Source organism: Ambystoma mexicanum, chromosome 5q (genome assembly GCF_040938575.1).
Source record: "Ambystoma mexicanum isolate Mex_15411 chromosome 5q, UKY_AmexF1_1, whole genome shotgun sequence".
Taxonomy (NCBI): Eukaryota; Metazoa; Chordata; class Amphibia; order Caudata; family Ambystomatidae; genus Ambystoma; species Ambystoma mexicanum.
In genome coordinates this window covers 530282452-530308684 of record NC_090933.1, presented here as the reverse complement: position 1 = coordinate 530308684, position 26233 = coordinate 530282452, and the positions used below count along the sequence as shown (strand labels likewise).

The 26233-nt window shown below is 46.3% G+C and overlaps 1 protein-coding gene across 1 annotated transcript in view; it reads right to left on the bottom strand.

Moving 5' to 3' along the window:
• Positions 1-26233, bottom strand: part of LOC138497503 (chloride channel protein C-like) — an 876774-nt gene that overhangs the window by 754967 nt on the left and 95574 nt on the right. Inside the window, exon 3 of the mRNA XM_069621029.1 lies at positions 17544-17624. Within this exon, the coding sequence (XP_069477130.1) occupies positions 17544-17624 (81 nt within the window). The remainder of the gene's footprint in view (positions 1-17543; positions 17625-26233) is intronic.

The window sequence follows — 26233 nt, the reverse complement described above, 5'->3', positions numbered from 1 at the left end:
AAGAAGGTGAGCATGGGAAGGAGAGGGAACTATGGATGTGGTGTGCCGTAGTCTGTAGGGTAACCTTTATTACTCCTATGTCCCATCACCTTTCCTCCATACTTATGGGAGATTCCCAAGCATTAAATACAGAAGTGTGGATGGGCCTGCAATTAGCTTAGTCAAATCATTTCTGCAGAACAATCTGTCTGAGATGGGCATCAGCCCTTGGACTGCCACCCAAACTGTAACGGTTACAGAATGCTGATGGAGAAGCCCAAATAGCCGCTTTCACAAATATTTCCCAAGGTACATGCCGCTGGAAGGCTACTACTTTATCCCAAACTGCATGGGCATGAATCTCTTTAAAAGAAGGACGTTTCTGAATAAAGTAACTTTCAGGAAAACAAGAGTCTACCCAGAGGACAATTAAAGCTTATAAGGCCTGACTTCCCTTAGTAGTGACTCCAAAGGGAGAAATAGCCTGTCCGATGCCTGGAAAGCCTTGGACATGTCTAAATAAAATTGGTAGGTCCTATGAACATCCAAGCAATGAAGAACCCTTTCTGCCTCCGAGGAAGGAGTCCAGAAGAAAGTAGGTAAATAGATCTCCTGATTCATATGGAACTCAGACGCGACTTTGGTAATGAGTGAAGGGTGTGTTCATAAAATCGCATTGTCTTTGTTTAAACTGTGAGCGACTCACCGGCCGCCTGAAATTCCTCTACCCACCTTTCAGAATGATTGCTACTAGGAAGGCAGTCTTCCATGTCACCATTTTAATACCGCCATGGCCATTGGCGCAAATGGTTTATGAACGCAAGCTGAAATGACTACATTAAGATCCCAATGAAAGTGAAAAGGCTTTTCAGGTGCAAACAATTGGCAATAGCCATCACAATAATGCTTAACTTTAGGATTTGAGGCTGAAAAGAAAAGGCTTCCAAATTTCTTCATGCCATATAGTCAACACGAAGGTCCCGCAGGAACCTCTCTGAAGACTGGATGATGCCAACTGCAAAATGAAGGTGTGCCACCCTGGCTTTGTGTAACAAGCATGTATGACTTGTATGTGAGTTGTCCAAGTGTCCTTCTGGTCGACACCTGAGTGCATGGTTGATGGTCAATGATGCACGAGTGTTCGGAGAGTGTCATTTGGGTCATGAGCTGCTATGCCTCAGGATGGCCGGTGCGTGTGAACTTTGTCTTCTCTCTATATTATCGTAACTTGAACCTGTTCATATCTGCAGTGCTTAATTTGTAAAAAAATAAGTGCCAGTGCCCAAAGAATATTGGCCCGATAATGCTGGGTGCCACCCTGAGCGTGGGTGCGCCGGCCGCGTGAGTTCAGTGCTATACCTACCTAGATTGGCCCACCACCAGCCCATCACACTGCTGCTGCTCCATGTCACATGTTTGGCGCTGCAGCAACTGCTGGCACAGGCTAGCAGTAAATACGCAACTAAGACATGCTCCTACTGTAACTGCGCCTCGATGCGCCCGGGCTGTGTGAGCGCTTTAAAAAAGCAAATAAATAAAAAATCACTGTTGCACTGTATTTGTCCCTACCCCTTCTGCCCCATTTGACAGTCTGTTAAAGTACACAAAGTATTGTTAATCGGTTACCTCTAGGAAGAGCACCCTCCCCTCAGCCCGTTCTTCAGTCACCTCATCCAGGTGTTTTGTGCAATCAATTTACTCTCAAGCCCTTAACAGTCATCACATCTCATGAATGCATCCCCCTTCACCCTTCCTTCAAGCATGAGCATGTTTTTGTATAACTTGGAAAAAGTCATTTCTGCAAGACATTGTTGTGAAATCAACAGCTTGTGCTACTTCTGCTTTAGGGCCTCTTTCCACCTTAACACATATTAAAAAACTAAATATGTTTTGTCACCCAATATTCAGGAGCCAGAGGAGAATGCATATTCAGATATCTCCTCCCCACTGACATGTTCTTGAAAAACTTCACTAAACTGCGGGGTGTAACAGACACCCACCTCCCTATCTGAGGATTCCTATCTGAGGATTGCATGTGCTCTTATTCGGAGCACATGCTCGGAGTGTATTGTACCCAGGTTAAGGGGCCACATCTGGTGTATAAACCACACATCAGGCTAGAAAACATGCACTGGAATTATGTAAAAAAATTACAGCAAAAGACGGTTGAGAATTATTCACGAATAACAGATTAGTGGGCATGTGCACCATGTTTATCCCTGTCTAGTTTCCATGTGTGTATCTTTAAGCCTGAAATGGCATTTCAGAAGTTCGTCTTTGCATGAGCTTTTCTCGCGAAGTGCAGCGGTTCAGTTTCGGCCCAATACATGCACCGTTCAGGGTCCCCTAGCTGAAGTTCGTTTGTGAACTAATGAGGCTGATAACATTAAAAGGAAGAACGGAAACACCCAGCCAAAAATTCACAGTTCATGTTTCGCTTAGATGAATGCTATCCAGGGTCGGACTGGGGCATACAATTATCTCAAGTCGGGCTCGGCAAAAATGAAAAAGTGGCCAAAGTTGCAAACAACAATTCATCCCTTTTGTGACAGACACTAGTGGGACCATGTTGCCGCCCGGGCCCCGCCTTGTCCTGGGCTTTGCCTGCCTTGCCTCAATCACTTAGGATACCTTCCGTGGGGCCACCACCGCCACGACCATGCTGAGCCTGATGATGACAAAAATAGGTGCACAGCGGCCCCACGGAAGGTAAGATTTTAAAGGCAAAAACGTATATTTGGGTGGCTGGGGCCCATCACTTACGAAGTGATGGGCCACAGCCGCCATTCAAAATAAGTTATTTCTTTTAAAACCTACTTTCCGTGGGGTGTCAGGTTTTAAAAAAAAAAATGTAAAAACATACTTTTGGGCACAATCCACGGGCCTGGCCGCCTGCGGCAGAGTCATCCGACTCAGTCTGCGGCAGCCGGCAGCCCCTGGTCACAGAAATTGGCCTGGGCCTGGCACTGACTGCAGTCAGCAGCACACTGCACACAGGTCACACAGACAGAAGCCCAGGTGCGGACGGGCCCCTGGTGGGATCCTGACTCCTTGGCAGCCAGGACACCACCAGGGGGCCGTGCCACCTCCCAGGCCCCGACTTGGGCCTTCCTTGCCTGATCACTTGACTGTGATAGGCTCAGGCTGCACCACACGCAAAAACAAGTGACTTACCTGCTTTGCCGGCTAGGACTTGGTCTCCTGTCGGGCCTCAGGGTGGGGGGGGCAGGTCCGCATGCTGGCACCCGCACAAATGAAAAAGCAGGCAGGGGGGCCCCAGGAAGCAACTAGGCCGCACCACGCAGTGCACCAGGGCAGGGTCTCTCTCTCACAAGACAGGACCGACGACGCCACGCCTCGACACCTTCACTTCACAGTAACTCGTGAAATGAAGGTGGCGCTGTGCTGCCTCCTGTGGCAACAACAACACGTCACCATGTAATTTCACTGGCTCAGAAGAACAGCCAATGAAAACTGCACATTCTGTGTTACTATACAGAATCTATCAAATACTGCATAGTAACAATAGAATGGTAGTTTTCATTGGCTGTTGTTTGTAACAGTTTGTTGTTCATTGCTATTGCTTCTCCCAGGCCCAGCCAGCCATGGCCTGCAACCTGCAAGCACGAGAGAGATCAGAATGACAAATCCCAATGATATATAATCGAAGCAAAGCGAAGTGGAAGAACAAACAAAGCAATTGCACGTGCGCTGGCCCCGCATGAGTTCCGGTGCCCAAAAAAGAGTGCCAGTGTTGGGCACTGGCAACCACCCCCACAAATTAAGCACTGCATATCTGTGAATAATGCTGCGACCTGGTTCCACATGGTATGCGACTGCAGAGAGACGAACATACATTGGTATGCTCGGGATGAGTTGACCTTTGAAATAAGCACATAGCATGATGTGGGGGGAGGGCACAATGAAGAAGGCACACCTATTGACCCAAAACACAATTCAGCCCTTTTCAGGTGAGATCTTACTTTAATTTGGTTGATTCTCTTGACGGGCTGGTAAATGCTGTGCAGAGTTAGCAGGCCGTACTGGATACTTTTTTCAAATGTACCTGTCATTGTCGCTGAAGGAAATTACAGGGCAGAAGATGTCCGCCTTTTGACTGCCATACCAGCTTGCCTATGTTGTCTCTTAGGAGGAGGGGTTGGCATCGAGTTCTGAGGCTGCTTCGTACCAGGGAATTGTGTTGGCATGGGGCAATGACCGACTAATGCAATACTCTCATTAATTTCTTAGCAGCTCCTGCGCCAAATCAGTTCTGGGGCACTGCTGCCAGAGACCCTTGGGTTGTCCCACGGGGCCAGATAGAGTGTGTTACCCGTGTGGGGCTCCAGTGGATCAGAGTTGCCGCGTGGCACAGTGGAGCTAGGCTCTCTGATAAACAGTGCATCGAATGCTGCCATACTTCGCAACAGCCAGAATTTGGGTGCAGAGAGCACGCACATAACTTCATTGTTTCGCAATACAGAGGAAGCAAGGCAGCAGAATGGCGGTTGGCTGCCACATGGTTGTAGGTCATAATGTTATTAGGGAATCCACTCATATAGCTCTGCACAATGCCAGCCCCTCTCGGTTATCCTGCTGCATAGAAGATCTTCCGCGGCACAGAGCTATTTGCACCCCAGGTAATTCAGGCTACTATAGGTACAGTCATTGTTTGCAGTCTGTGACTGCAAGGACACAAAAATACATAACTGCAGAAAATCAACGCATCATCTAGGGAACACTGTAGGGGATTTTGCACCCTCTTAAAAGCCCAATAGCAGAAACCGGTCTATTTATTTTCTCGCAGCTTGAATGATCAGCATATGATCCACTGGCAGACGTGGACATCCTGGAGTCAGCTCCTCGGGAGCCAATCTGCTGAGGAGAACGATTGAAGGGCGGGGTGAAGAATGAGTCCTCCCTTGCGATCGGAATATTCCTCCTGGAAGGCAGGGGAACTAGCTGCTCTGATGTCAGATCTGAAAACCAGAATGAAGCCGTCCTCCAAGGGCCTCCCCTGATGGTGGAAAAGAGGGTGGCATGGTGGCATTTTGGGATTGCTCAGTGAATGAGGGGAAGGCAGGGAAAGGCGGAGGCTGATATCCCCTCCCATTCATTCTCCAGAGAATTGCCAAGAAAGCCTTGCCTCTCCCTGATTTCCCCCACCCCATGTTGTGTGTTTGATGTTGTGCGCCCTTACGCCTCCGGGTCCTCTGGTGCACCTACTAAATATATTAAGGTTAAAGAGGTGACATTGCTTGTGGGTGTAAGATGCATGGATTTCCACCTAGGAAGTCCCCAGTCTCTGAACAACCCTGTTGTGACTTCTTTGTGAAGCTGCCATTTGTGGATCACTGCCCAGAGGCTACTCAGTGAGACTGCTTTGGCAATTGACTCCCGGGAGCTGGAGAGAAATGCTGTTATTCACCTCCCACTCCTGCATCTTCACCATCAGGATGACCAGGGGAGGGGCTCTGGTTCACGCTGCTTGTTGATGTAGAACATTGAGGTTGAATTGCCTGTTTTAATATGTGCCATCTTGTTCCTATTTTTTGATCAGAATGCCTTCCATGCAAGAAAGATTGCTCTCCATTCCCAAACATTGATATGGTCTTTGCATTCCTGGAAGGACCAAATATCATCGATGCGACAATCGCCCAGGGTGGCTGCCCACCCTAACAGGGACATTGATGATAATGGTTACTGAGGCGTTAAGCTCATGAAACATACTCCCACCGCCAGGTTGCTTGAGTACAACTGCCATCTGCAATCATAGAGATGGTAATTTGGAACTTGGACTTTGGGTCTGTAGTTTAAGAGCAGAAGGTTCCTAGAAATAAATGAGTATTTTGCTTTTTCATATGATCCAGATGAACTGTTAACACACTAGATTCTATAAGGCCGAGTAACCTCTGAAATCACCATGCTTGGAGTGCATTTGGTCCAGAAACAAAGCCCTTCTGGTCAAAATGTCCACAATTCTGCCTGCCTTGGGAAAGCTCCCGGCCACAGCAATTTTCCATCCAAACCGTAATGTCAGCCCCGGAGAGGACTTCAGTGAAGACTTCTGAAAGGTCACTGAAAGGCTTGCCTGGAATACAAAGTCCCACAGCAATTGCATTGCCTAACTGGCTGCCTTGGGAAACTGCTCTACGACCCAGAGGCGTAGCCAGGATTGTCTAACATGTGTGGCCTGAAGCTAATGTAGATGGGCCCACTGCAGTGACATTAACATCTCTAAATGCCCACACAGCACTGATGAGTTGGCATTTACAGATGTTGTGTGGGCCTTGCCCGCTCAGGCCCTATCCTGTCTACGCCTCTGCTCTGACCAACCATTCATCCAGCCAAAACGTACATGGGCTCCGTTAAGATGGAAATGACCAGCTACCACTGCCATCATGTCAATAAAGGCACATAGAACCGAGTTCAGATCAAATGGGAGTACTTTGATATGACATGATATGATATGGCAATTATAACGAACCTATACACAAGTGTTTCAAGGCGCAATGAGGCAAAGGAGGGGAAAACAGAGGGAAGACAGAGACAACGATCCTACTAGGACGGGTGACATTGAGATTGCGCAAGTGCAGGGGGGTGGGAGGTGCGGGGGCAGAGGGGAGTACTTTTCAATACTTTGCATTGAAAAGGGCAGTTCCCCACCAGTAGATAAAGAAACCAGTGATGCAGAGAGCACATGGGAATGTGGAGCTATGTAACTTTCAGATCTACTGCAACTATCCAGTCTCTCTTGTGTAACACCGTCTTGCGTTCTGCTGGTGGGATAATCTTGAATCTTTCAGATGGTTGGTACAGGTTGGATTTGGAAAGGTCAAGCAAGGCATGCAGCCCAGCCTGGATTGGTTTTGGCACCACGAAGAGATGGGACAAATATGCCATATCCTTTTACTAATGGGGAAAGGACTTCAAGGCTCCAATTGTAGAGGTTTCTCGATCACCCCCCAAAAGAGAAGGCAACCCAGTCTGCTCCAAGGGGGATGATATAGGAGAGAGGCAGGAATACGAAGTCAGAAGCCCCGACTCGCCACAGAAAGAACCCATAGGTCTGTTGCTATCATTTTCCAATCTTCCACGTGGCGAGTCAGAGAACCCCCACTGGAGAAGCATAGAATCTGACCTGGAAGTGATTTGGTCTTTCCTCCCAAGGCGGGAGCATAACTGGAGGAGGAAAACAGCATAACATAAAATGTGGCCTCTGTTCTCTGCTGTTTCTTTACGGGGCAAGCTTTGGAACAACTCATGTGCTGGCCTTCAAGGTCCTGCGAGGACTTTTAATCACAGATGGGGACTTGCGTGTAAGTGCGAGTACTTTTCTCTTGGCTAGCTCCTCATCCGCAGAACTGTGCAACAGGGCGATCCCATCATCGCAAAGGTCCAAAACCGCGTCCTGTGCCTCCTTTGCAAATGTAGTGGCATACAGTCTAGGCTGCGCACACCCTGATGCCATGCCCCTGCCCATTATGTCAACACGATGTGCAGGCGACTCTAACACATCCTGAGCTATGCTCTTAAAATCTTTAAGGCCAAACTAATCAAGTTTCTCCACCGGAATTGACTTTTCAAAATCAGCAAGCTCCCACCAATGTGATGAGTCTGCAGCTGCCAGCAGAGAGCCTGTGTTTGCTTGCCATAGATTCAGCCCTAAATGTGCAGAGACCTTCTTTCTAAGGGTCTCCAGTATTTTGACTTCCTTACTGAGAAGTGAGGCGGAGGGTTACAGATAAAGTGTGGCTGCCTCATCTACTGACGAGGAAGGCTCTGGGCATGAAGTCAAACACACCAGTTTCAGAGCCACTCGTTGAAAACAAAGATCTGTTTTGCTTTCATTAGGCAACATAGAGTGAGGCTAGGTCCACATGTTCCTGGTTTTGGCCAGGACATCTTTGTGTAATGAAATACCATTCCATTCCAATGCTTTTACAGACAAGCTTGCCCCCAAACACCAGAAGCTGTGGCTGGAACGACTCCTTTATAAGTTCTTTGGAATAGGATTTATTTTGTGAAGACTGCATGAGAGCTTGAAAACAAGAGAAACCTGTCCTCTGCCAGAGGCTGAAGAGCCGGGGGTGGCTGAGGGGCTGGTGACTGCTGAGGTGCTAGACAGGCCCACAAATGGACTGAGGAAGGGTGCCAATATGGCCTTCACAACCACAGGTCAACATATTGAAATGGGGAACAGGTGGAGGAGAAGGAAAGGGCAGGCGGCAGAGACATCCATGTTGGCACTGGTCACCCTACTCTCAGTGCAAAATGATTTCTTCCCAAAGGCACACCAGGCAGGGAAGATCACCATGGATGAAATGTTCTGGACACCATGGCACTAGCAGACAAAATGGAAGACCTAGCGGCAATGCGCTGGCCGTCTGCCATTCTGTGTCACATGAATGGGCCCTGTGGTGGGAACCATTAAGGAATGACTCGTGGCTTTACAGTGTTCTAGCAGCCTTATAGGGAAAGGCCTGGACGTGGGTACTGCACTAGAGTAGGCCACTTTAGCATTCTGACTAGATGGAGTCTCAGGGCAAGCCCGGTGGAAGATGAGCCCCTTTCCAGAAAACCTCAGGTGAGCTGGTGCAACCTTTAGTCCCTGGCCTTGCAACCTTGGCCAAGTTGTTTATAGCCCCTGAGCGCGGAGCCTCCACAGAGTTAGTTACAGTCTTCGCCCCATGACGGGGAACCCAGAGTGGAGATCCTGTGGGATTCCCTGGGCCTCCAAATTAGCCTCTTGATAATGAGCCTCAGGGTTTCCCCTGCTGCTGGTAGCAGCACTGGTATCCCTCCAAACACTGGCAACCATCGGGAAGAGCTTGCCCAACTGGGGCTCTGAAAACAAAGTCGCTTACCTTCCTCAATTTGCATCAATGTGAATTGCAAAGGAGCAGAGCAACAGCAGATCTCCTCCCAGCACAGGCGCCACCGGCCTAGTGTTCTGAGTGTGTGTCACAACATCAACACCTGTCCCAAAAGTGATCTGGCCCAAGACACTCAAGGAACTGTGCATGAGGGTCAGATAACGCAAAATGGTGGCCACATGACAAACACGCACAGAAAACCCCTGTAGCCCTGGAATAGCCGCAGGACTGAATTCCCACAGAGCAAGGGAAGAAGAAATAAAATGAAATAAAATATATGAAATAGGGACGGGAAAAAACCTTGCTGTGCCAAACACGTCCAATCCTAACCGTGCAGAAAAAGGACTGAGGTGCAGGTTTTGGGGAGTTGGGCTGTAGCTACAATGTTACGAGCCCTGTTAAAAATAACAGGACGTAATCATTTGTGGTACCGTAAAAGAATGCTCCAGTCCCACCCTGAAGGACTGAATGTCCCACAAGTATGGAAGAAAGGGGAGGCGATGTAGGAGTATAATATGAACTGAATATAAAGATCAACAATTCAGATGGATAAGATAGATAGAGATAGATAGATAGATAGATAGATAGATAGATAGATAGATAGATAGATAGATTAGCTACAGAGAGAGAGAGTGAGAGAGGAGATAGAGAGAGAGAAAGAGAGATTAATAGACCGATATGTGTATAGATATCAATGATAGACATCTGTCTTTATGAATGGATTAATTTGTTTTCTATGGTGACATGTGCCATGCAACTACAGAGCCCTTTGCAACTGTAACAGCATTAGTGTGAGGGCACATTACAAAGCGAGGCCTAAAACGCATACATATTTCTAATTCAGTCAGGATTGAGGTAGCAGAGAGTCAAAGGAACTGTTAAATAACTTCAAGGGTACAACAATAGCACAAAGAGTGTTCATTTCGGTTTAATTCTGAATGAAGGACATTTCATTGGACTTTCAGGTTTTGATCTAGTGTGTTCCACAAGGTGGAACCTCTAGTGAAAAAGACTGCCCCTTTGTTTGCACCATTTCGTGTGTTAGCTCAAGACAGTGCTATAACCCAGCCTGACTTCAGGTTGCTGGTCAGGGTGTTGTGTGGGGCCACTTTCTGCAGGTCTCGCGTACCTTTGCCCCAGAAAGCTTCATGAACAGGGCACGTCATTCTGTAGGGCATTCTTTGCCCCACCAAGAGTCACAGCGCAGGCTTTGGGGCAGGCTTGCGGAAGGGCTGGGCTCGCCAAACCACAGAACGGTGCCATCCATTCAAGTTTACAGGATATCCACAATGAATAGCCAAGGTAAACATGTATGTGATACTAGCAAAAAGTACCCTTACTCTGCACGGGTTCTGTAGACAGAAATAGAAACACTCCCTTCAATTTTTGGAAATCAGTTATTACACAAAATTAAAATGTATTTGGTGTGATGCAGTGCGTTGCAGCACAAATAACTCTGAAACGGTGCGTCCTGGGGCCTTAAACCGTGGTTTGAAAGACTTTTGAGTTTTGACCTTCGCTTCGAGACGCTTAGAATGAGCTTTACCAGGTCCTTCTACGACCCCATTGGTGTCTCGCTGATTTCAGGCAACCGTCTCATGTGTGAACAGGTTGAAATCCAGGGAAAGGGGCGGGGTGTCCAAATGTCATGTAGCCAGTAATGTCTGGAGGGTCCTAACAGGTAACTATGCCAAATGTGGTGCAGATTGGTGGAACGCTGGGGAATTGTATGAGGAACAACCTAACTGATTTTCTGGTTTATATTTATATAGAGACTAGAGGCAAATTAAAAAGAGATCATTTGCATATTGGGCAGTCTGAAAATACAACTCGATTTTACAATTCATCAAGTTAACAAGTACACGCCCTGTTTCATGTTTTGATGTCTGTTTCTATTACCCCACATACAGTTTCTGGAGCTGTCTTCTTGGTTGGGCTGCCACACAGCATTCCGACGGGTAGTAAGGGCCATAACCAGCGTTCTAACTACACCCTTAGACAGGCTGCGGCCTGAGGGGCGAAGCCTGCCCTCTTTTTCTCAGGGCCCAACCTGTGACATTACATGCAGGGGAGAGGATGAGTTGGGAGGGGAACGCTGCTGTTCGTGAGTTAACAGCAATACTGCGAAGAGTGTGCTGATAAGTGAGCACACTTAAAGGGTCAGATACAAAGTCACAGGGAACAGAAGACAGCACAGCGTGAACATAAACCATCAAAGCCCAATCGGGACCACAGCGCCGTCTGACTCAGTGTACTGAAAAATATCAATAAAAGTATTTCAACTATTTCAGTGCCATGTTGGCAAACGGAGCCTGGGCACAGAAGTAAACACACATCTTGTTGGGAAGTATTTCCATGCTTTGAGTTCAGGGTATTGGTTGTTTATACTACAATGTACACGTGGACAGAGGAGTGGTACGTGCATGTTAGGAGGTCTTCCCAAGATGGAGTCCCCTTCTATAAAGGAGAGCTCTAGGAGCCTCTTCAGAAAGACACTGCTTCTAAAACAAACACTAATAAAGCATGTAGTAACCCTTACGTTCCCAGCTCAGAAACAAGCAGTTGACTGCGTGTCTGGTGGAAGAGACTCAGCCCCTTCATCTGTGCAAACAAATAAATACGAATGCAATGCAAATAAAGGTCATGCGCATTATGCATACTACCAAGATATGTGCATGTGTCAAACAATGACTACAAGCAGGTAACTACCACAGAGTTTATTCTGGATGGTGTGCAAATATAAAACAGGAACAGACACATGTAGGGTAGTTTGCAGGGATCCCAAATTGTGCCATTTCAACCCGGAAGTAATACAGCAGTCTTGGCTTTCAGGTACACGTCTCATTACTTCTGATACCTGTGTAACGTGCACAGAAATACACAATGCCATGCAATACAAATGGCAGTGCTTATGAGGCAGGCTTTCAGAGCTCTGCTTCAGTTGCTCAGCACTTTCCACTTCTCCCCCCTCCCATGCACTTTCCCCTTTCCCTCTCCCATGCACCTGCGTGTTCTCAATGTCACTGGGTCTAGTAAGATCGTTGTTTTTGTCTCTCACGTGTTCCCCTCCCTTGGCTCGTCGCGCTCTGAAACACTTGTGTAGGAGCGTGATTCAAATAAAATATCAATATCAATATCAATGCCTAAAGCTGCTTATATCATCAGCCTTGGAGACCATTACAGCCTCAGTGATATGGACTGGTCTATAACCCCCCTCAAGATTGTTCAGAGATGATCATTGGCCAGCACAAGATCCTGAGGTTGTTGCATAAGCACTGATTCTAAAAGCTTCACAGGGAAAGGCAGCAGTGATGGTCTGATAGTTTGCAGGTCCAGTTTCTTCAAGTCGCGATTTCCATGACAGCGGTCTAACCAACGGCAAGATAAGCTCCTCCAGAACCAGGCCTATCTGCAACGATTGAATAATCATCTCACCTATCTTTGATTTAAGAAAGACCTTTGTTCTCGTTGCTATTCTGGATGGGCGGGATACCTAGGAGAGCGGGAAGCCCTGGCTTTCTTTATCAGACTACCCATCTATGACTCTCTATGGCATTGCCACGCTAACCATGGCAAGGCTCGGTTTTTACAGCCTATAAAATGGTTACATGTGATTTTACCAAATTAAAAATAACGAAAGCTTGTTTAACTAAACATTTGTACCGAAACAAAATACCGAATTTGTTTTTTATTGGAGAGGGTCCCCCCACCGCATTTCCCTTAGTTTATGATACGACCCCAACCAACCTCCCCACCCATTTTAACCCCTTACCCCACCATCCATATGTATTTTAAAAAATTCAGCATTTTCTTCCGCAAAAATGTTCACATAAAAAAGTTATTCGTTATTTTTAATTCGAGAAAATCACTGCATACCCTATAAGATACCTTGCTGACAAAATGCGCAGCCAATTGCTCACATCCAGTGACGAGGGGTCTGTTTGCTAATTGAGTTTGCCTATTTAAAGTCACTGCAGATGCCAAAAAGTTCCTTTGGGATGTTTTGCACTTGTAACTATTATAAAAGGCTTTCTTGGCATTTGTTATGTCTTGTTTTGAGCTCATAACCTCTGCTCATAAGACATCAGAGACTGTTTGGCAATGGTTCTTGCGCCATTCGCATTCCAGATTCCGTGAGGGCCTCGGTAAACCCTGTGCCATGGTTCTTCTTCTTCCTAATGTCCTTGTTTTTGTTCATGGACAATCCCTTCTAAAAGGCTGGTTATTCTTCTGTTGATACACTTTTCCAAGGACTGTGTCAGGCACACACAGGGATCACAAAGCCATCCCACTAAGTGTCTTCAGTGGTGCCCCACGAGTTACACGATTTTAAGCTCTACCATGTCTGCAGGTATCATTGCCAGCTCCCCAGGTTCTGATTCAGGCCTAAGGAGGGACTAGCAGGGGGAAGCATGATTGCCTGGCAAGGGTAGTGCTAAGACTGGCTACATTTACAGTATTGCCTTCTTGTGTGGCTACAACCACAAACTGTTCCAAACCCACATTCCACATAAGGTCCCCCAAGGGTTTGGTGTCCCTCCTGCACGTCTCCAAGGCAACCATTAAACTCCTACAGCAATCATCTAGTGCTGCCAGACTACAATCAAGTGTTTGATGGGCACAAAGGATACAGCTGGTGATCCAGGATCCAGGATCCAGGTGACGATGTTGTGGTAATTTGTGACTGCTGACCCAGAGTATAGAAGCATTACAATAGACTATCCCATGGCCACAGCCACGCCCCCTTAAGCTCCCCCCCCCCCGCCGACTCCTGTTTCAATGCAGTCTTCGTCCAAATGTACCCATGGGTTTTCTCTTTGCAGTTGTCCAACTAATCCTGTCTCTAGGGAAATAGCCAAATTCTTACTGGTGACTGCTTCCAGCTGGGTAGTTTTGTATTTTAGTGATTTACCACACCCTGGCAGGGTCACAATATGCCATGTTTCAGACAAGGCCAGGCGCCGTAAGACCACTACGGTGGTGACGGGCGCAGTACACATGTTGGATAACATAGCGTTTCTGTGCAGCGTTACTGGGCCCGTGACTGGTCCTGGCACAGAGGGGGGCACAGACGGGTGCAAAAGGGCTAGCTTTTGATGGGCTAGCAACAGGCACCTGCTATGCTGTGGCACCTCCCGGTTGTCTATGAAAGGCACATGTGCCCACCCCGAGCAGAGCAAGAATGAGACTGCGGGTTCCCTTCTATAATGCCACCCAACATGAAAAAAATCGAAGTTTGCCGGCAACCACTGTAGTTTCTACGTAGTCAAAGGTGCTCCTGCACGAGCAAGTATCAGGAGGTCAATAAAAGCCTAAGTCAAAGTTTGAAAGGCTGACCAGTAAAATGATAACCGATTCTTCTGAAGTCTCAACTATAAAATGTAAAGGTGCTGCCTGTGAAGTGTGATGTGAACTTAAGCAAATCCCCCCATTACATTTAAGCAGGTCTTTTTGATACAATAAGAGCGCACTCTTCGAGCTGCCAGCACCATCTCCTCTGAATTACTGGTAAAATAGATACATGCCAACGCTATACATTGCATTCGGGAGACAATAGTCCTGTCCCATTGTAACTTTACTTCTGGGACTTGTAGTCCTGGATTTTCCCAATATAAATCCAAGCGAACAAGTCCCAGAATGCCAAATTAAAACCTGGACTGGACAGCCGTCTGCTGAACGGAATGGATAATGCTGGCATGCATGAACACATGCTTGCTCATACCCGTTGTGTTCGTTCTTCATAAGAGGTTTAACGCGTGGTTAGTCTGGGCCTAATTCACAGATGTCGTTTGCGGCAGAACATGCATGCATGCCTGGAAAACATTTGCAAATTGCAGCTGTCCTCAATTAAGCCTGCTTAACGAAAGCGTTCAAAAGGCCATTCGTAGCCTGTCGCGATCAAAAAAGTGTCCCCGCGACTTATGAGTGGGTGGCAGGCGCGCCCCCAGTAACACTTCATTTGCAGGAACAGAGTGGATGTGGCCTGAGGAGTGTCAGTAGCTGCTCAAATCAAGCTCGGGACACGCCCACACACTCAAATGGAGGAACTTGAGTCACACAACTGTAGCAATTTGTTGCTGTTACAGCCTGGCCAGATCTGGAGAAATACACATTATCTTTGTAAAATAAATTCTCTGAAAGTGCTCCTATTCCCCTACTGTTTCAGACTTACTCAGGTCCATTTCCAAGTGCAATGTGGGGCAGTCAAAATATTGCATGGGGGAGTCTTTGTGACCCACAATAAGAGTGCATGTTGCAGGTGGTCGATGTTTAACCTTGCACTTGATGCAATCACGGCCTGTGCTACCACTAGGCCAGCTGGGCGCTCGCCTATGGGGGACTCAGCTGGGGGCACCACTGGACGAAAGAAGCGGCCGTTGGAACTTGCCTGCAAATTCACAGTGTGTTGATAAATGAATTCACTTTACAGAGTTTCTTTTTACGATTATCTTTGCAGGTTCCTTGCAGTGGCCTTTTCATGGGGCGAAGTTGAGGGGGGATTTGTGTTGAGGGCAAGAAGAGGACATGTTGTTCCCCTTCACCGCCCAACATATTGATGAGGAGCAGACCTTCTCATTTCGTTGCTGAGGCTGATTGCTTGTGAATGCATTGTGCACCTGCTCTCCTGTGAGCCTAGCAATGTGTCTATGTACAAACGATTGGCAAGAATGGAAGAAACTGTAGCACAAACACCTTGCCGCGGCTTGGAGGCGCTGTGCTGTCTCGCAGGCCCAAGCCACAGCCAAGGCTGAGCCCAGAAGGCACACATACAGTCAACTAAAACCACAGACAGTTCAACACCCTAGCAGGTTTAACAACAGCAAGGCAGGTGAGATAATGTAGTGTATTTCTCAGACTGGCCACCCTTATTAATATTAGAGACAGCTGTATACACGATGCCCCTAAACTCGCGTTGGCTGTGCACATGTTTACATGTGTATATGCTTGCTGAGGGATCGCCTACCTTCTGCAGCATGCAGAGGCGTGGGTTTGTATTGGTTGGTGGCCCAGGTCAGCCCCGACTCTTTTTCCCTAACATGCCCCCTCTGTAATGCAAGTCTAAACTTCTAAGCTAGGTTATGAGGGGGAAGGAGAGTGGTCTGGGGCATGCACTGGGAATCAGGGCTTCATTGCAAGAAGGGTCAATGGGAGAGTGTAGAAAGAAATGTGCAAGGAAAGGATAGGGGAACAGAAGAATGGGGAAAGCATGAGGGGCAGAGGAGGGGAAGGAGAGAAAGGCATGATGGAGAAAAAAGGCTACAGCAAAGAGAATGTGAACAAAGGGGTTAGGAGTGGATTAGAGGGGAAGGGTTTGCTGATGGGTACAGAATAAGGAGAGAGAAACAGCAGCTGGGTGAAAGATGAAAAGAGAAGAGAAGGGAGAAGTGATGGGGAAAAGGCAGAACTCTCAGAAGAATGCCACGGAAAGGAAGGGTTCAAGGAAGGAGGAGGAGACTAGCTTCCTAGTGGTCCCATATAATTTCTGGCAATGCCTGCCAGGCCTGGCCTTTTAGCCAACATCAAGAACTTTGCATGCTGGGACATATAGACCTATAGTTTTTGAAAGCCTGTATTTTAGAGTGAACAAATGAAACTATAACTGCCAAAATGGAGACTGCTTTTGGCTAAAAGGCTGTCAGTGACTCAAGGTGTCAAACACAACATAGGGGGCCCTTTACAGCTACATGAGGGGGGAAGCAAGTGCTGAAGGGAGGACACATTGGGGAGAGCAAGGGTTGGTGGGAGGAGGAGGATGAAGGGCAGAGTAAAGGCTAGTGGGAGGAGGATGCTAAGAAAAAGGGTGGTGTGCTGGAAAAGAGAAATTGCTTGTAGTAGGAAGACAGGGCAGCCAGAGAAGAGCTGTTTGAAAGTGGACGGGGTGGAGAGGAAGTGCTATGTTCTGTTGGATAAGGAAAGGAGTATAACAATGCCCTTATGGCACATAGTCCTGCTGAAGTAGGAAAAGGAGAAAAGGTAGACAGACCGCCCTAAACCGCTTTCAGGTCAATAATTTAGTTATGAGGACTAGTGACAAAATGCCAAGAATCTTGTAATTAGAATTTGAAATTTGGAACTGGCTTCTAAGTGCTAAGTGCTTCATTTAGTCTGGATTGGTGCTAGGGAAAGATGGTAGACGGGTCCGCAACTATTTAGATATTAAGAGGAGACATATGGGCCAGTCCCTATAGGCAAAATAACAGCAGAGTGTGGTGGAAACTACACAAAGGGGTGATTTGTGTGTTGCAAACTGGTCTCGCATGGACTGCGTTCTAGCAGTGGCGCATTTTCCACAATGAAACTTGACAATTTCCATGTCTCATAATGTATTCATTTCTTTATTTATTTTCTCGTTTGTATAGCACACCTAGCCCAGAGGCATCTAGGCGCTCTTTGCTTAAGAAGGATGGTTACATTAGTTGCTTGCATAGGTATTATGTTACAGATGACACTTGTCGCCGAACTGAGACAAGCCTGGGATTGCATATCACAATCAGAAATACTTGCTCTGATGCTGTATTCTTCTTTTTTGTTGAATATTCAAGGTCATTATTATTATAAGTCTGGCAATGTGACCGTGTTGCAGAAATGTGGCACACAGTGACGCCAGTCATCGCTCTCATGCTCCTTCATCAAAGGATAGCCAGAGAAAGGGGACACTTTTTACTGGTGAATTTGAAAAAGACTTACCACAACCAGTCCTGAGGCGACTGCAACCATGACAAATCCAGTCCCAAGAATGAAAATCCAGGTCATGTGGAAGTCCCCATTCTGCCAGTGATATAAATATATATTTTCAGTCATCATACGAAAGTGAAATCATTTAGTGGCAGTAGTAAAATAACAATGGCAATGTATGTAGCACACAACAATGTTGACAGAAACTTCAGTAATAGTCGTACTTATACCTGCGCAGTTCTAATTACATCAATCTCAAAAGAATGTATGTTTTATTTGGTCAAGTGTCTATTTAAACCTGTAGTCTGCTGGTGTGTGTCGGCACTTTATCAGCCTACAGTGCTATTTTACCTGTTCTCTGAGAAGCAAATCGTTCCATAGGGAGAGAGCAAAAGGAAATGTGTTTTTTTGTTTGTTTTTCTAAATGTGAAATTTAAAAAGAAACTCGATCCCCCCTCAAAACCTCTTCTGTCTTTTTTGGTTGAAGATCTTTTTTCAAAATAAATCTATCATTCTAAGCAAATGACAAAGAGCACTTCACCACCACTGCTGACCGCTCCATAACCCCACCCGGTACCCACACTCTTTTACCAGATCCCATATCACTGCCATCCCCAACTGTAACCCTTTTCTCCCCATCACAAAAAGACATAGGGCCTCATTGCGAGGGTGCCGGTCCGGTAACAACGGTGCCGGTAAGAATACTGGCACCGTTGTTAACGGACCGGCACACTCTGATTCTGCGGGCGGGTGCCGCCCCGCCTGTTAGGGTCAGACCTGGCAGGCGGGATGGCACCCGCCCGCAGACTTTCACAGAAGCACCGGCATTCATTCCATGATCCCCATTCCCATTGAGTCCAATGGGACTCAAATGGCAATGGGGATTAACAATTTACCAGCGCCTGACTTCCCAGAAAGTAATCCCCCGGTTATTCCGGCAAACCAGGCGCCAGTAAATATTGCAAGTCCGGCAGCATATTGTTAGTAGTTTTCAGCCCCTCAGTACATCATTCGGTTGCTTCCTTGCAAAGTTTGCATTAGAAAACCAAAACATCAAAAATCTAAACAAGGAAAACAAACACAGACTGCAATTATACGTTAAAGAGCAGGCCACTTCTCTAGTGTGCATCAATGACCCTGTCAAAAATGTAAAAAAGATTCCCATCATGCCTTGTGTCATGTCCCTACGCTGCCCGTACTAATAATTCTATAGTAGTTGGCGAAAAGAAGTTCTAAGCAGCAGGCATGCATCTCAAACACCCGTATGGACAGCAAGCAGAGATGGGCTTGTTGACTGACTGTTTTTTAAAAAGAGAATATGGTACTATGCTGACGGCGATGGCTGCTGCTGCTTGAATGGGGAACTAAGACTGTTAGTTGCTTTTTAGTTTTTGCTGAAAGGTAGCAAAGTGGCAAAAATTATCCTGTAGTGTGAATTTTTAGATGTGTATAGGGTTCAGCAATACTTTGGCTTTTTGCTTCCTTGATGTTAGGCATTAATCCGCTCAGATTTTTGCCTGACCCTAATATGGCAGCATCAGGCACAGCCTGATTGGATGAATGGCTCTGTCACACCATACCAACAAAATCTCTGTTCCCCCTGACCCTGAACCCCAGTGTTAAGATGTAGCTTGTGTATGCTTCACATGTTCAGTTGTATTGATAATATACTTATCTGTTTCTTATCCTGTTCTTTCTAACTATGATGTCATAGTGTTCCGGGTTGGAGTGTTATTGTATGTGTATAATTCTATGATGGTCAGTTGAGCTTTGTCTCTCAAGGTGAGGCCTGCTGTCGCGTACTTCTTATCTTGAATAAACATACTTTTACTACTTCAAGCCTGGCACGCTCTAATTTAACATTGGCGACGAGGATAACTGGAGCGGGCCCTGTGTGCGCGTCTGAAGGCGTATCTCCAGCTGATCTAATCAGCGTCGTGTTCGTCCGGTCCTCCTCCTTAGCAGCGGCAGCAGGTGGATCGCGGAGGGAGGCGGAGAATATCGTACGAAGAATCCTCACACAAGGCAAGTCAGCGAGTTGTGCCTTGTTGTGTGAAGAGAGGGGGGAAAGGGAAAGCAAGAAACTGTGTGATTCCGCGTGCCGCCATAAAAGCACAACGCTTCTACTGGCCCGTGCGCGCACGCGCACGCACGTGTCATCTAAGCTTTCCATACCCGTTTGCTGAGGCTGGCTCCCTGGGGGCACGTCATATTACGCGCTACGGCTCGGAAAGGCAAATAAAGCCTCCATTGTGACGTCGGTTGCCTGGCAACCTGATTTCTGTCCTGAAAGCACAAAGGAACATCGAATCTAGCGGAGCAAAGGATACATTGTTGAAACAATTGTGATCAGCAGACAATTCACTTCAAGCACTGCTACTCCAGCCTATTTCTGTCCCAGACAATCTGCTGGTGTTCCACATCATTCAAAAAGTTCTTATTTAGTTCCCATCTACTATGGCTACCTCTATTCCTTCACCACAATAATTTCTAAATGAACCTGGTCGCCCTTCCCTTAGATGGGATAAGTGGAAGGACACTTTTGAAAATTACTTGATAGCAATGGGGGGGACAGATTCTCCCCTGTCAGGAAAAAAGCCCTCTTGATTCATAATTTGGGAATTGAAGGACGCAGAATATATGATGGTTTGACTGGCGATCAAGTACCTGAGGCTGGTGACATAGATGTGTATGCTCTGACCATCAAGAAAATGCAAGATCATTTTGAACCACGCAAGAATGTCAGCTTTGAAAGACATAAATTCTTTCAGAGGATGCAGGAACAAAATGAGTCTGTTGAATCATACATTGCCTGCTTGAGGTCCTTAAGTTACACGTGTGAGTTCGAACAACTGACGGACTCACTGATCAGGGATCAGCTACTTAGATGCACGAATAATCCCAGAATCCAGGAAAAACTACTTGCGAGGGACATGAAGTTAGAAGAAGCAATTGATCTGGCAAGGAGTATTGAGCAGACATCTCAATATGTGAAGGAGCTCAAAGTTGACAAACAAATTACTCCAGCCTCAGTCTGTGCTATCGATCAAAAGAAGAAGGGGAGCTTCTCATCAGTAAAAAAAGGGAACTGGAGTTCGAGGGGCTCATGCCCCAAGTGTGGAAGTTTCAGACATGGCGTGAACTTTCCGTCTTGTCCCGCCAAATTCGCTGATTGTTTCAAATGCAAGGGAAAGGGACACTTTGCCAACGTTTGTAGAGCAAGTTCAGTGAACCTTGTAGAACCCAGGATGGAAGTGAAATCCACTCACGAAGAAGAAATTAGGAGGAACTATAACATCCAAGAAGTATCAAACAATCAAGAACCAAACGCAAGGTTCATTTTTGAAGTGTTGTCCATACATGGTGATGAGAAAGGACCGACGGATACCTTCTGTGTGGATGGTCACAATATTGTGATGAAAGTTGACACATGCTCTCCGTGGACCATAGTATCAAGGGATACTCTGGTGAATGTTTTAAAGAAGGATGAAGCCAAAATCAAACCCACTGATGTCAAAGCTTGTGGGTATGCAGAATCCGCCATTGATATCATGGGTGAAGTTCCAGTGAAAATATTCTACAAAGGAAGGGACTGTCAAGCCAGAATACTTGTTGCCAAGAGAGGGTCTTCTTTATTAGGATGGGAAGAGCAGAGAGCTTTGGGAGTGAGAGTCCAGGCAAGTGCACCTAATCCTGTATCCATTGCAGAGATAGAAGATGTCTGGACAAAGAATTTTCCCGAAGTGTTTTCCGAGAGACTGGGAAGGCTAAGAAACTTTGAACATCACATAAGACTTAAACAAAATGCTCAACCTGTCGTACATAGGGTAAGGCAAGTTCCATTAAATATGAGAAGTCAACTCCGTGATGAACTGCATGACTTGGTTACAAAAGGGGTAATTGAACCTGTAGCTGCAACAGAATGGCTATCACCCATTGTCCTTGTGGCTAAATCCAATGGGAATTTGAGGTTGTGTGTCGATTTACGCAGCCTTAACCAGAATATCATCGTTGAGAGACACCCCCTTCCCAACATCTCTGAGACCCTCTCCACTTTGGGTGAGCCAAAGATATTTTCCATCATTGATTTATCAGCAGCTTACCACCAAGTCCCACTATCAGAAGATGTGCAGCATCTCACTGCATTCATAACTCCTGAGGGTGTGTTTAAGTATAAGAGAATGCCATTTGGTTTAGCTTCTGCTGCGTCCGTTTTTCAAAAAGTAATGGAGGAAGTGCTCAGAGGTTTAAAAAGAGTCACGGTGTTCCAAGATGACATTCTAGTGTTTGCCGACAATAAATTGGAGCATGATAACACTCTTATGGCTGTTCTAACCACGCTCAGAGAGGCTGGCCTGACTGTTCAGAGGAGCAAATGTAAGATTGCTGTAGGGGAAGTAGATTACTTAGGCCATAAGATTTCTAGTGACGGTATTTCTCCCAAGAAGTCACTCGTGGACAGCATCAGCAATGCTCCCCAGCCTCAAGACAAGGATCAGTTACGGTCATTTATGGGGCTGGCGGAGTATTACACAAGTTCGTTAATAATTTTGCCACCATCTCCACTCCCCTGAGAGAATTGTTGAAGAAGAATGTTAAGTTCGACTGGTCAAGTGAGTGTGAGGTGGCTTTTGGAAAGATTAAAGAAAGTATTGTTCAAGCGCCCTCACTTGGTGGGTTTGTAGCTGGAAGAAAGACAATTTTGGCGGTTGATGCTAGCAATCAAGGTCTGGGGGCATCTTTATCTCAATATGACTCTGCCAAGGTGGAACACATCATTGCGTTCGCATCCAGATCACTGAGAGGTGCTGAAGCGAATTATTCAGTTATTGAAAGGGAAGCTCTGGCTGTATCATGGGCTGTGGCTCATTTCAGGTTTTACTTGTGGGGTCAAACATTTGTGGTCAAAACGGACCACAAACCTTTAGTCCAATTGTTAGGAAGTGTCGAGTGGGCCAAAGGTTCACCCAGAGTCTCAAGGTGGATGGTTGACCTGTTGGCTTATGATTTTAGGATGGTTTATATAGCAGGTAAAGATAACGTAGTGGCGGACTGCCTGTCTAGACTACCAGTGGGGAACGAAAGTAATGAAGAAGACTGCTTAGAACAAAATGTACTTATTTCTTGAATATAATGCCATAAGTAAGGAAGAGTGGGAAACTGCCAATGGTGAAGATATTATGTTAGAACAAGTTAAAAGCTGGACCAAAACAGGGTGGCCTCAGAGAAATGATGTTGAGAAAGTTTTTGAGTGCTATTATAACATTAAAGAGGAACTTAGTATATCAGAGGATGGTCTCAAACTTAGAAAGGGTCTGAAAGGTATCCCCCCTGCCAGTATTAGATCTAGATTGGTGACCTTAGCTCATCAAGGGCATCTAGGAATAGGAGGCACAAAGAGATATATTGTAGAGACCTTTTGGTGGCCAGGGATTGATGGAGAGGTTGAAAAGTGTGTTAAGAAGTGTAAAGATTGTGAGAAAAGTGACAAGAGCAAAATAGTAAGAGAAGCACCCATGAGACCAGTGAGTGTTCCTACTGAGCCTTGGAAGAAAGTTGCAGTAGACTTGATAGGCCCTCTGCAGGACCTGGGAGAAGACCTCAAATATTTGATTGTCATGGTAGATTATCATTCTAAGTGGACAGAGTGTAAGGCTATACAAGAAGCCACCACTGCTCAGATGATAATCTTCTTCGAAGAAGTATTCTACAGGGAGGGTTTTCCTACAGAGTTGATTTCAGACAATGGCGTCCAATTCTGTTCAGACAGGATGACAGAATTTTTTAGAAAATATGGCATCAAGCATTACAGAACGGCTCTCTATCAGCCCAGAGCCAACTGACTGGTAGAGAGAGCAAACAGGTTTGTTAAGGGAGGACTACACCTAGCCATGGCAGCAGGATTGAATTGGAAAAGAGTTTTGAGGGAAATGATATGGGGTTACTGTACTACACCCCATACGGTTACTAGGATCTCCCCCTTTATGTCTCTTAAAGGGAGTCAGCCAGGCACCCAACTCTGCCCTTGTTGGTTGAATCTGGACAGGAGCGTTAATGTCGATAGGAACAAAATTGTCACACTTATTAGAGAGGCCCAAGATGAGTATAAAGTCAGATTTGATCTAGAAAAGAAGTGTAAGAGTGTTGATTGGAAGGAAGGTGATATGGTATATGTGAAGAATCTTAGACGGTCACCCAAGTGTATTGAAAGCAAGTTCCTTGGACCTAAAAGAATTACCGCTGTAAGAGGCAATGTAGTGATTCTGGAAGGAGGGGAGTGCTGGTCCATGTCCAGACTTGTGAGATGCAACAACAATGGAGAGGCTGAAGAATGTGAGGATGAAGGCAGTGATAGTGACTTGGGTTATGACTCAAGGAAGAGTGGAGCTCTATCAGAACACAGTGATGTGCTTAATAGAAACAATGCAGGACGTTTTAGGAGCAAACCTTTGTGGCTGAGGGATTACTATGTTGAATGACATTTAATTTGTTGTTTTTGTAAGGGAAGGTGTTAAGATGTAGCTTGTGTATGCTTCACATGTTCAGTTGTACTGATAATATACTTATCTGTTTCTTATCCTGTTCTTTCTAACTATGATGTCATAGTGTTTCGGGTTGGAGTGTTATTGTATGTGTATAATTCTATGATGGTCAGTTGAGCTTTGCCTCTCATGAGGCCTGCAGCCGCGTACTCCTTATCTTGAATAAACATACTTTTATTACTTCAAGCCTGGCACGCTCTAATTTAACACCCAGCAAAACAGATTGGCCCCTGGGTTGTTGCTGGCAACCATAACCCCACACCTATAGCTAGCCCTACTACCACGCAGCTCAGCCCCAGCCTTACCTCCTGCCCACAGCAAGGTTGCAAGCCTCAGTCCAAGCACTTAAACCTCGACCCTAGGCTTGCTATTGGCACCTCCCTAACCCACCATCAGCTAGAGACACACATACCCTTGTCCCCCAGAACTAGTTCTGCCCACAAGCATGCTTGCCCATCCCCCATGTAGCTCCATGCCCTGCCCATGGACCCATCCCCAAATTTGCCCCTTGCATCCAACCTGACCCCCAGACTCATACCCAGAAACTAGTCTCGGCCCCAGCCTCAGCACTGGGACCTAGTTAAACCCACCAGGCTCCAGGCTCACCCCAAGCATCTGCCCCTTCCCTTATATGACCACCTGGCTCTGACATCAAACACCCTGAGGGAGGAGGCATCGTCCCACCAATGAGCCTTTTCGACTTGCCGATTATGGCATGTAGTGCAACCCTAATGGCACAGTTTATCTTCGCTTATGGCAAAATAATTCCTTGTAGAAGCTGTGAAAAGTTGATTTGCTCACCTTCCACTTCCCTCAGTGGTGATTCAAACATCGCTCTCTGCGCACTTGCTGTTTTCAAACAGAGGTCACCAGCTTCCTTCCACTGCTGACATGCTGTTTGGTTGTTGGGCCTATCGTACATTTTTGGTGACCCTGGCATGATGTTCAGTGCCTCCCAAAGACGCAGTGGTCCCCTGGCCACACGGCCCCAGGCCACAGAGCCCTGCCTCCCGAAAGAGATGAGTAGAGGCTGTGTTACTCTGAATGTCTGTCTGGTACCTGAAGTGAGGGCTGCCAGGCTGGGCTGTGCAGGCAGTTTACAGGGGATGAGGCCTCGGGGGAATTCAGAGACCACATTGGACATGAGTGCACTTTCTGCATGAAACACAGTGTTGTTGATATCTTTATTATTGCTTGTAAATTTGTTATTGTGGTAGAAGGGCGAAGCTCCTCGAAGATGAGGAAAAACAGCATCGTGTAGTATTGCATGAGTATTTGACTGGTATTGAGGTGTAGCTCCCCCTGTTGCAGGGAGAAATGACATCATATAGAGTAGTAAAAGTGAAGAATTAATGTGGGGGAACTCCTCTTAAACGGGGAAAAACAGTGCTGTGTACAAAGTGATTGTCCTATGAGAAAAGGGCAGGATATCCCTCAGCTCTAGAAGGGGAGTTTGAGGAGGGAGGCAGAGGAAGGATCTACATCATTGTGTATATAAATGTGTTTTCCTTGCAGGTGTTAGAAGCTGGCGTGTATGTAGAGGTCATCATTTTTGGGCATTGTTAGCATATTGTGCATATAAAGGTGTCTTGAAGTGGGGAGTTTTGGGCCATTAAGTGTAAGTGACAGTGTTTTAGGGTAAGGTGTTTTTACATTTGTGTGAGTACTCGGTTTATTGGTGGGTTGTGAGTTTTGGTAAATAAGGCACCCCAGGTCCGGTGCCTGTGGAGTTTTTGTTGTTTTGGATGATGTTGGAACCTCGTGTTGTTATGGGTACTCAGTTGGAGCACATGTGTAAAACACTTCCGCAATATAAAGCGAACATTCTGTAGTGCCAGCAAGAGTGGGTTGAGGTAACTGTGGACAAATTGTTTAATCCTTGGGCCAAGGAGGGCATGCATGATAAAAATGTATTGAAACGTATGTATACACATCAACTTAGAAAGGGAAGAAGCTGAAGAATAGGCAGAGAATCCTTGAATTATGGAAAATGTTTGAAGAGATGCTAATGCCCCTGATGACAGTACAGAGGAAACCATTCAAGTATGCGTTCAGGCCACCACCCCACCCCCTTATGGGTGATTTCCTTTACAGCCCATCGCAGGACAAAAAGGGAACATCAGGGGAACCTGGGGAAGGGACCAGAGATCCATTAACTAT